The 12112-nt window shown below is 38.3% G+C and overlaps 1 protein-coding gene across 10 annotated transcripts in view; it reads right to left on the reverse strand.

Moving 5' to 3' along the window:
* Positions 1-12112, reverse strand: part of Cep126 (centrosomal protein 126) — a 67501-nt gene that overhangs the window by 36448 nt on the left and 18941 nt on the right. For 8 of the 10 annotated variants that reach the window (XR_001839243.3, XM_017595957.3, XM_006242509.5 and 5 more), the window contains exons 5-6: positions 5491-5689; positions 2461-4552 (exon numbers count right to left, since the gene is read on the reverse strand). Coding sequence is in view for 9 of the 10 variants with exons in the window: in XM_017595957.3 (XP_017451446.1) it covers positions 2461-4552; positions 5491-5689 (2291 nt within the window). In the remaining variant the exon portion in view is untranslated. Of the gene's footprint in view, positions 1-2460; positions 4553-5490; positions 5690-6784; positions 7927-10263; positions 10463-12112 lie in introns of all 10 variants that reach the window. The other 2 variants (XM_039082221.2, XM_039082222.2) reach the window with 2 other exon arrangements.

A 12112-nucleotide genomic window follows, 5' to 3' on the forward strand; every position in this document is an offset into this window, starting at 1 on the left:
CTTGGCTTTATAACTTCCACAATCATTTTACTTCACTAATTTATCAACGTTTTTCTTTTCTCAGTCTCCATTATTGACAGCCTTCAGTCTTGCTTCCATACTTACTCTTCTAACACTCAATTTCAAAACAGAAGCCATGGCAGCCCTAACCCACTTCTAAATCTCCCTCCCTCCGTCCGTCCATCCCTCTCTCCCTCCTATACATTTAGGCCCATGTACTGAAGACAGAAATGATCTTAGCAGAATAGAAGCAAATGAATAAATTCCCATAAAACAAAAATAACACCCTTTAATATATAAGACAAATGTCTTATACAACAACTCTTATTTTTCTTGATTACCGTAGAGTCTAATTTATCATATTTTCTTTTTTAAAAATATTATTTACTTAATGTGTATGAGTACACTGTAGCTGTCTTCACCAGAATAGGGCATCAGATCCCATTACAGATGGTTGTGAGCCACCATGTGATTGATGGGAACTGAATTCAGGACTTTTGGAAGAGCACAGTCAGAGCTCTTAACTGCTGAGCCATCTCTCCAGCCCTCATTATATTTTCCTAAAACTGTTTATCATAGTGTTTTAGTAAAAAACAAAACAAAACAAAACAGGATTTAGAGCTTCTGAGATTTGGATTAAAATATCAATGATGGTTAGAGAGTTAGACATGAAAAAGAAATCCATCATTATTTATTTTATATTATCTAATTTGATACATTGTTTTTAGAGATATTGCAAAATTAATGTCAAACCATGAATTAACTAAGCAAAGAGAAACTTTCAGCGAAAGAAATTTAAAACCTAAATTTTTGTAGAAAAGTCCTGAAGAGATTTAGGTTGCAGTCTTTGCATTCGATTTTCTATCTACTCATATAGTTTGTATCCATCTAATTGATGAAAAGTTTTGGGACTGGAGAGATGGCTCATTAGTTTAGAGCCCTTGTCTCCATTACAGAGGACCCAGGTTTGCTGGCACTTATGGTAGGTGGCTAAGAAGAATCTGTAACTCAAGTTGCATGGGGATCTAACATCCTCTTCTGGCCTTCATAGATACCCTCACATATGTGGCATAGATAATGCATAAATCAAATGATAAATAAAGAAGTTAATTAAAAAATTAAGTCAGGCATGGTTTTATACACCTTTAAATTCTGGCACTCATGAGGTAGAAACAGGCAGATCTCTGTGAGTTAAAGATCAACATGGTCTTCATACTGAGTTCTAGGCCAACCAATGCTCCAGTGTGAGATCTTGTCTCACAAACCAAAACAAGCTAACCACCCAAACAAAAAATTCTCCCAAGTCTTCAAAGAAAAAAAAGGAAAATCAGGGTGTCTGCTAAGGGTCAGTCCCTGTTGGGTTCTAGGGTACAATGAATGTCCAGAAAATCCATGCTCTTTATAAGCTTATGGTCTAATTAAAGAGGACACCAAAAATGACTTTCTAAGCACACTGCTACTTGTTATAACTTTATGGCTCCCCTCCCCCTAAGAACAATCTTAGCTCTTAATTTCTACTGCAGGAAGTTTTATGGGTTTCTAGTTCATTCCCTTAAAGAAGGAAAGTGGCTTCACTATCAGGGCCAGTGGCCTGCAACCGAGGAGCCAGTCTTCACACTGTTTAAATGGCAGAAACAGAAGACCCCAACAGCCAGAAGCAGAGCTGCATTGTCATGGAGAGGCAGGGGAGGGCCCTCCCCTTCAGCCATTTATGCTCCTGTGCGTGCATGTGCACGCACATGCCAGGGCCCCTGTCTGGAGGTTGGAGCTCACCTTGAAAGAACCAGTCTTTGCTTCCGTCATGAAGTTTCAGGGATTGAATGCAGGGTGTCGGGTTTGGCCGAAAGCTTCCACCGTGACAGCCAAGTGTTAGTTACATCTATTATTAGCATATTGCAACTAATATAAAAATTTAAAATTATATAAACAATGTTTTTCTACCATGGTTATATGACAGAAGATCTAATTACTATGGCAATGACAGAAGTACTTGGGACAAGGATGTTATTCATTCTCTTCCCTTTTTAAACATAAAGAGAAGTTATAGAAAACACAGAAGTAGCAAAAGTTTCCAATTTTAATTGAGCACAGATTAGGTAATTCTCTTAAGAACTCCAGCTATTAGGGTAAGTTATAGTATTGAGAAGTAAGTTATTCTCAGAAGGCTAGATTATAACTTACTATACAATATACAATAAACATATATAATAAAGAAAGCTTCACATGACTCTAAAGGTTGTATATTTTTCCCATATTCCTCCTCACAATACAAATTTGCCATGTGGTGGTGCATGTCTTTCATTCCAGCGCTTGAGAGGCAGAGGCAGATGGGCCTCTCTGAGTTCAAGGCCAGCCTGTTCTATAGAGTGAGATCCAGGACAGCCAGGGCTACCCAGAGAAACCCTGTCTCAAAACCGCTCCCTGCCCAAAAAAGGCATAAATCTAAAATTTTATCCTTACCAGTGGTCCTCTCATTTTGGCGTCCATTGATTCTTCTTCTCCATGGGAGAATTGATTCTTCTTCAGTATTCCTATGAATCAAAGATTGGTAGCTTTCTTCACAAACAGGACTTCTTTGGGTACAATACACTGCTCCATCTTTCTGGAAAGCTGTGCCATTTGAGTTGACTTTTGCTGAGGATTGGCACTCAGAAGAGCAAGGAGTTGGTAGAGCTGGGCTCACAGCAGGGAGGTTAGAACAAGTGTCTGGGAATGAGAGACTACTTTCTTGAGTCCCCTGGTTCAAATGGTACTCTGTTGGAAGCACGGATGCTGTGCTCTGAGTTACAACATTTTGAGAATATTCAGGTATGGCTGATTGGCATGGAGACGCTTGCATATTTTTACCACCTTTAATGTTTGTTGGTGGTTTAGATGGAGGATGAGGTATAATTAGTTTACCCTGAGTTTGGGCCAGTGTGTTGGCTTTGCCTGAAGACTGTGGCTGGCTAACAGTGGGTTTTCTGTTTACATGTACAAGGCTTTTCTGGACCTTTGCAGACCCTGTTCTTCTCGTGAATTTTGTTCCCCTCTGAGGCTTAGCCTTTTGGATCTTAGAGTCACTAGCATGTACAGGGGATTTGCTCTCTTCCTTTCTGCAGGGTGACCAGGCTTGTTTGGCAAAGCTATAGCCTGAAGATTCAGAAGAGTTCAAAGGCACACTGTCCATTTCATATCCTCCTAAATCAGTAACATTCTCAGAGACAGAATCAGCCTTGGCTTTCTTTCCACCAGCAGAATGTACAGGACATTCAGGAAAACTGGTCAGGTTGCAGGTGACACTGTTGGGGTGACAGTGCTGGAAGCACTGTGGAGCCATTCCTGCTCTGTTCTTCATCGGGTGGCTATTATTTACACCATTTTCTATGTTAGCACTTTCATCAAACCACCGCAGTTTTTTACTAGTCTTTGATATTTCTGTACCTTTCCCTTTCTGTTTTGTTAATTCAATACTATCTCTAATACTTCCTGCCTTGTGGTGTCTAAACTTAAAACCTTGATTCATAACTAATGCCCTCAAATAATTATGTTCATATCTGGATTCTTTCTTTAATATACTCTTAAGCAGCTGCACCCCATTTTGATCATGGATGTTGTGTTTCACACTGTGCTGGTCACAATCAGGAGGGCAGGCACACAATGGTGCTGATGGGCCACTCTCTTTTTGTTTTGTATCATTTGAATTAGAAATTTGAAGTGCACAGGTGGTCTGAAAATTGTCTGAAAGTAAAGACTTTTCTTTATCACAGTTAGGATGAATTATCCTTTCATGTTTGATATCTTTCAATTCATCTAACTTATCAGAACACTGCACAGGGTCAATTTCTTTTATTTGTGTGTTGTTCTCTGCTAACGGCCCACCTGACTGTGAATCAGGCGACAAAACTGGTGCAGATGAAGCAGGACTTGAAGTAGTTTTGCTTTCCCAAGTTAACTTGGAAGGTCTCTCTTGGATGGAAAACAAAGTTGCTTCCTGGGTTAGAGATTCTGGAGTAGTCCAGGCTCGACTGACTTGAAATGTTGGGGACTCAGTTCGTGGCGGCCTCTCCCTTTGGAGTGCTCCATTAGTAGGATCATTTGTCCTCACAGTATTATTTTCAGCAGTGTTTTCTTTTTTATCTAGTGCAACTACAGAAGGGCTGCACACAAAGACCACTGAGTCACTAGTAGTTCTTGTGGCTCTTCCTACAGCTCTATTCAAAGCAGGTGGATTTTGTTCTTTACTATTCAAACATTCCCATGAAGGCAGAATATTAGATTTAATTAAAATATCTGAAAAAGATACAACAGGCTGAGTATTTTGAGCATCTAAGTTTGTAAGCCAATTGTTTATATGCTGAGTTTTAGAGAATGACAGTTTGTCTTCATCAAAGCAGTTTAAATGAGCTGACTGTAGATTTGCTGACTTGAGGGGAACAGAGTTCTGCTGGGTTGATGTGGAAGGCTCCATACTAAGTGTGATGTATATTTCTTCACGCTCTCCAGCCTCAAGACTGTCTGTACTTGAGAGAGTTTCAGAATTGGCTATCTGATTAACTTCATCACAAAATTTCTGAGGGGGAAAAAAGAACACTGTTTTGTGCTGTAGACTCACACTATTATTACACACTATTATTTAACACAGAAAATAATGTGACTGTAAACAGTATAGGTATAATATAAGCTTCACCTTTGCAGCACACCTCCTGGCAAAAAGTAAGAAAGTAACAAATTCATAATACTTTCTTTCATTTAACTCCCAAACTAACTGCTCAATTGTTCTGGCCACCAAGCTGGTTTAGAAATAACTGCTAATCCATTTAGGTTATGAAGCTTCTTTTTTTTTTTTTTCCTTTTTCCTTTTTTTCGGAGCTGGGGACTGAACCCAGGGCCTTGCGCTTGCTAGGCAAGTGCTCTACCACTGAGCTAAATCCCCAACCCCATGAAGCTTCTTAATACTAAATCAATTCTGAAAAATACTTGCTTATAAATTACATATTCTTCCTGCAACCTTCACTAGACTTAAAAGAGACTCCTAAATGTTCTGTACAACAGCTGTCAATGACCAGTAGTGCTTCAGCTAGAATGTGTCTTCATGAATCCTCCCCGCGCCCTCCATGCTGAGACTCTGGTGATCCTGGGGAGGCTGCTCATCATCTAATTGGTCGATTAATTAATACCCTAGTATCTTTATGCATTATAATTTTAGGTCATTTTTCATAATATAATCTCAAATAATAACACTTATATTACACTATACTTTCAAACACCTCTTATGATTGTCAGAAAAAAGCATTCACAAAGCATATATATTTTTTAAATAGATGTAAAAAGAAGAAGCAGAAAGAAAAAGGGGAAAAGATCAGGGAAAAAGCCCCGATTTTCTTTCAGCATCTGTGATGAAGTTATGCTGACTCATCTGCAGTATTTCTGGCATCCTTTTGGCGAACACTGAGAAGTAGGGCAGAATTATTGCTACAAATTAAAACACTAGTAAAATAGAGTTCATACTTGCAGATCACTTAAATGCTGATTCTCGAGGAGCTTCTGTGTCTCCTCCAGTTTAAGCTGGAGCACATTTCTGTTAGTAGCCAGGCTTGCTATGTTGTTTTCCTTCATTTCTTTATTATGGTTAATTCTGCGTACGAGAGGTTTTTGATGCTTGTAATCATTTTTTGACAACGCTGAAGGCAAGGCAGAATCTATAGCTCTGTGAACAAGATATGAAAAGATTTAGTACATTTAATCAAAATTAATTTATTTCTATAAGTATATGAATAACACAATTTTGCACTCTGTGCATATGTCCAGATAATTACATATAAGGATATTGGAGAAATATATAGATATATTATGATGGGACTTTAAGGCAATGAAACCAGTGCCAGTAAAGAAGAATATCACATAAGGATTCTCATTCATTCATGACTTGGGCTAGGGTAGAAATTCTGTGAATTTGTACAGTTTTCCTTTCTCTAGATATATATTTTAATATTTACTGTTTTTAATATTTAATGTTTTTGTTCTTGGTATCATGGTCGGTGGGTATTCCTATTCCCTGAAAGAGTTGACTGAGATTCAAGCAGATGGAAACTGTGAATACTGCTTTATCAGGGTAGGTATGAATGTCCTCCCAATATGGGAGTGTGGCTCTTCCTCAACCATGAACATAAACCATTGTTTTCAGTTTGTTTCAGGAATATAATCAGAAATACAATTTTTTAATGTGGTCTACTTTTAGTGTGTCCAATCAAGACATTACCTTCTTTAACAATGTTGTACTGCCTGGAAACTCAGGGCACCTCTTTTACCAGATTCTTTTGTGCTTCCTGGAAACTTAAATTTGTTACTTTTTAGTATATACACCAAGTGAAAAACCCAGTTCCTCCAAGATAAGGTGATGATGAAGGATGCAGAGAGTGACACCTGCACTAGGACCAGTTGTATGAATCCCAAGGACATTTATTGACAACTCAATTACTTCCAGTTAAATCAGGACAGACATTTTGAAGGTGGCATATGGCCATATGTGACATATAACTATCTCCAGTACCCATATATGTCTTACTCAGACGGACCAGAATTGTTGAGGTCAATGATTACTACATCCCTAATTATCCCTCTGTCATCACCAGGAGACCAGGGCTAGTGGGAAGGTATTTAGTACATGTTCTTGAACAGTGATGACATGAAGTGTTTTTTAAAATACTTTCCTACTTTTACATCATCTTTCCCCTTTAGTCACCCTTCCCAAACAAAATAAGAGCTAAATCTACGAAATGTCTAATAAACTGAATTTATTTACCTTTAAAGTTGTCGTCTTTCAACTTTTTCTTCTCTATTCCTTTCTTCTCTACTCCACTCTCTTCTCTCCTCTTCTCTACTTTCTTCCCCCAGTGAGGAGGATTGAAGTGATGGATAGGAATCAAGGGAGATGGGGAAGTAGAGATGGAGACAGAGTGAAGCAGGGGAGGAAAGGGAGAAGAAATCATAAAAGAGGAGGAAGGAGGCGGCACTGGTGAGGGAAAAGCCAGATATGCTGGAGGCAAACAGGGGGAGGGAGATGACTGCAAGGGAGAGGACAAAAGAGGGATAGATGAAACAGGTAAGGGAGGGGAGGTGGGAGGAGCAGGTGAAGGAGAAGAACATCTGGATGAAGAGGAAGAGACTGCTCCCAAGGATGGAGGGGATGTGGAAGTAGAAGAAAGTGAAGGCAAAGAGGAGGATGGAGAACGGCAGGGAGGTGAGTGGGAGGGAATCAAGGCAGGCAGATGGTCTACAAAGGCCTGGCACTGATTGGACAATGTTGTGGCTTGTGGAACAGATTTCTGAATTGACTGACAAGCATCAAACCTAGAAGAATGTCCAGGCAAAGGAGTGATACAAGAGAGGGGTGGGGCTGGTTGAGTTGGATGCCTGGATAAACTGGAAGGCTTCAAAACAGGGAGAGTTTCCAAGGGGGTTGGGGAAACTACTAGTCGAGCTGGAAGGGAACGGCGGATAAGCTCAGGCATTAGAGTTGCTTGGGTAGAATGCTGTGCTGCAAGGAACTGTTGGGGTCTGAAAGTTTTATAAAATAATTTGTTCTGTGAGGAGTCAGAATCAGGAATGTTGGGAGAACTTTGGGATGGGTGAGTTCGAAAGACAGGTGGCCCAGAAGGAATAGGGTCTGGTAAACTAGGGAAATTGCTAGAAACACTAGAAGTAACTGGGGTTGGAGGGTGAGGCAGATATCTGATAGGATAAGATAGTAATGGCGCTTGTAAAAAGGTCTTTGGAAGAGTAGAAGGGACAGACGGAAAGACACAGGTCTTGGGGGTGGGAAAAACAACTGGGTAGCTAGGAAGACTTTGGGGATGATGGGACAGCAATGGGGGTCGTGAGGCAGGCAGCTGGCCAGAGAAGTAGGGATCAGGATTGGAGATAGCTGGACAAGCAGGAATGGATCTGTATAGGTGGGAAAGTATTTGGACAGGCAAGTAGAAAGAACCTCATTAAGATTTTAAGAACTATTACTGGGCTGCCTGCAGGGTTTTGATTGATTTTGTCCTTTGGGGTTCATGCTTGAATGTCTATTGGTCAGCCACATTCCTCACACTGACTGACTAAAACATGTACATGGATAATTCAAGTTCACCTGTCCTCTCCTTTTCAAGTCTGATGCACAGCTATGGGCTGTAACATCTAGTTTAAACCACGAGTGTGAGGAGCAAAGGCAGACACCTCAGGGTCCTGGTGGTTCAGGTGGACCAATTCATCACAAATACATGGATATTGGAGATAGATATCTAACAGAATCATTTTGCTAGAGAGTTTATCCATCAGAAATGCCAAACAGATTAGCTTTGTGATAAGAAATTGGTTGTGGTGGAAGGTTATTTCTGATATTTTAAAAGTTAGTACCTTATTAATATTTTTTTTTCTTTTTTTCGGAGCTGGGGACCAAACCCAGGGCCTTGCGCTTGCTAGGCAAGCACTCTACCACTGAGCTAAATCCCTAACCCCGACCTTATTAATATTTTTATAACTCATTACCTGTAGTAGTTCCTAAAACTGAGTCTCATATTTAAATTGAGGCCTAAGCACTAGTTTCCACTTTTCCAAACAAATTTGTTTTAGATGACAACATTAGCATCTTAAAATATTTTAATTTACAGCTATCATTTTCTATGTTAGAACCACCTCTTGGGCTGAGGCTAGGGCTAAGTGGTAGAGCTTGCACAAAGGCCTACTCAGTTCCCAGTACCGTGACCCCTGCTCTACTATGCTTCGCAGGAACTGCTTCTTGGTATCACTTTATTTCTGAACCCATTTTAGGTTTATATTCCACTGAAATGTATTTCTAACATAAAAATAGCTTATTGATCTTTGTAAAAACATTCGTAATAAATTTATTTATAAAAAGCCAATAAGTGATCACTAATAGTCTAAAATTTCATACTTATACATAGCATTTATAGTTTATAAAATACTTATATACAATATTTAATACTGTCAGTTATTTAGGGAGGACAACCCAACTTTTTATTAGTTAACTGTAGTATTTTCTTTCATAGATTATATATATATTTATTTTCCAAGTGAAGACTTATGCTATATATGTATACATATGCATAGGTAATCATAAAGTCAGAGTCAAAAGAATATTATAAAAAGATGAAAACTAGGTATTTTAATACAGAATCAAGATTATTTCTTAGAAAGACAATACTTAATACTTAGTTATTTTAGTATAAATTTGCTAATATGCTTAATAACTTTAATTAATAATAAATAACATACTGCTTCAGAAAAACTAAAATTATTTTGACAGTTTAATCCTTTTAAGATTGTAAACAACTGCACATTGCTGTGCAAGAAAAACCACCATGCTTTCATTCATTGAACAAAAGAGATGTTTTTAAAATGGAGAATATCTAGTTAGCACAAAATACTAATTAAACACAGGAAAAAAAAAAAGAAACTCTGGAAGGTGAAGGGTCTCTGTCTAAAAATGCTGAGTAGTTTAAAGTTTTATAGTCAAAGCTCCCCATGACCCAAGTGCTTTCGCTAATGTGTGTCATCTTTTGTCCAGACAAGCTTTCCCATAATATTCTAAAGTCATAATGCCTTCATGTCTCCAACTTTGGTTCTTAACACATTTCTAGATTGCTTCACTTCAATGTGCTGCTTTGCTTATGATGAACTACTTAGCCCAATTACAGTAAAAATAGAAATGCGACCATTCTCTTTAGTGGCTTTTGTTTTCTAGTTATCATCTTTTTTTTTTTTTTTCGGAGCTGGGGACCGAACCCAGGGACTTGTGCTTGCTAGGCAAGCGCTCTACCACTGAGCTAAATCCCCAACCCCTAGTTATCATCTTTTTAGTGTTGTCCCTTTTCAGGCTCACTCTTGAGGCCAGCCTTTCTGAAGTTTTGAATTTGGAGACCCTCTTCCTACTCTACCAGAACTGTTCATGGACTCTTGTGTAAACTGATTGTGATTGTCTGTATTTGCATATGTCTATATTATCCTTATCCTTCTCAATGGGCTAGATCAGTATTGGGGGTACCTTTCTAAGTTGGCTCTTTGGGAAATGGCTCATCCACTGTGATTGCATTGTTCTACAGTGCTGCTATCATTTGTAGGAGGTATGGACTCAGCAAAGACTAGCTTTCAAATGCTTTGTAGCCTTTCCAGAAGGATGTTCCTATCCAAGGACACTGTCATGTTACCATAAAGCATTCTGATTGATTGCTTAACTCAAGACCACCACTGACAAATACAGACTAGTTTTAGTTTTACCTGTGATGGCTGTCACATCTATATTGATGGTCTAGATTTCCTGAATACCCTACATTTCAAACTTGTAGTTTGAATATGCTTGGCTCAGGGAGTGGCACTATTTGAAGGTGTGGCCTTGTTGAAGAAGGAAGTGTGTCATTGTGGGTATGGGCTTGAAGATCCTTTTCCTGGCTGTCTGGAAGACAAGTCTCCTGTTTGCCTATGGAACAAGAAGTAGAATTCTCAGCTCCTCCAGTACTATTCCTGCCTGGATGCTGCCACGCTCTCACCTTGATGATAATGGATTGAACCTCTGAACCTGTAGGCCAGCCCCACATGCATGTTCTTACAAGAGTCGCCTTGGTCATGGTGTCTGTTCACAGCCGAGACACCATAACTAAGATACCTATCTTCCTTTCAACTACTCTCTACCTAAACCTGTTGATTCTTCCTTCATAGCCATACTCTTCTTTTTGTGGCAAAATGCTTAATCTGAGATCTACCCCCCTTATCCTCATTCCTAAGTCTTGATAAATGGTTTTACCATCTCACCCTCTATTCACTGATGAAATCCTGTCTCTGGAACCATCCTTGACTCTTCCCCATCTTCTATTGCTTTCCTTGGCAGTTCTGAAGAAGTCATTTGATTAACTAGTTTATTTGATTTTCCAGTATTAATTTGGCAAAACTTCTAAAACATATTGGGAGCTTGCTCTAATTCTTTCACTATTTCTAGAACATATTACTTATCAAAGCCCTTCTTGGTTTAATTCTTGGCTTCCTTTCCTACCTATGTACCTCACGGTACATACATATAAGACAAATTAAACTAAGTAAACTGTAAGAAGTGCTTGTCTTTGATGACTATCTTACTCTATTGTATAGCTTCAGGCCAAGTTCTGCCCTCAGAGAGTTTACATATATCTATGGTATTTCCCCCTTATTTCTGGAATTCTTCTAACATGTACAGCACTCTAGTTCAGTGTACTGAACAAAACTATAATCTGGTTTTGGAAACAAAAATACTAAAAAAAAATTAAGTAACAATAAAGCCACAACCTTCATACCTTTACCTAGTCCTCTTTGCCTCAATTTTGATAAAAAATTTAATATTTATAATTAGACTATTTTCTGACTTAAAAAGTTTAAGTAAAAAAATTTAAAATATTAACGTATTTTCCTTTTTAGTGAAGTTCATTGGAAGTAAAAACCTTGCAAATAAATAAAAACATTAAATGTCAAAATTCATCAGACTCAAAGTCTATACAACTTAATGAACGTCTATCCAGTTAGAATTGCCATTTGAAATGGAAATTGTGAAGCTTCACACTAAAACTTATATTTTTTTGTACAGAATACTTTATGCACATATCCACCACAACCCAAAACTTTCATGATGAAATTAGCATTAGAAACAATTAGTTTTATGATATCCTTTTCATAAGTCATATCCATTCCTACATTCACTCTTTTCATATCACCTTATTATATTTAGCTGTCTTTTTTTCTTGCTATACTGTACCCACGATATATGTTTACATATATACATGTATTACTGGCTAGAAAGACACATGAGAGAGGACATGTGGTTTATTTCTTTCTGAGATTGTGTGACCTCACTTGATAATGTACATGTCCATCCATTTTCTGGTACATTTTAAACTTTGCTTTTCTTTATAGTTGAGTAGTATTAGTGTTTGTACATACATACATACATACATACATACATACATACATACATACATACATATCAAAATTATCTACTCATCTGTTGGATGACAAATCTGATTCCAATTCTTTGCTTCAGTGAATAAAGAAGCAATAAACAAGGGATGCAAACATCTCCATGGTGGTATACAGAGTTGTCTGG

This window comes from Rattus norvegicus, chromosome 8 (genome assembly GCF_036323735.1).
Source record: "Rattus norvegicus strain BN/NHsdMcwi chromosome 8, GRCr8, whole genome shotgun sequence".
Classification (NCBI taxonomy): Eukaryota; Metazoa; Chordata; class Mammalia; order Rodentia; family Muridae; genus Rattus; species Rattus norvegicus.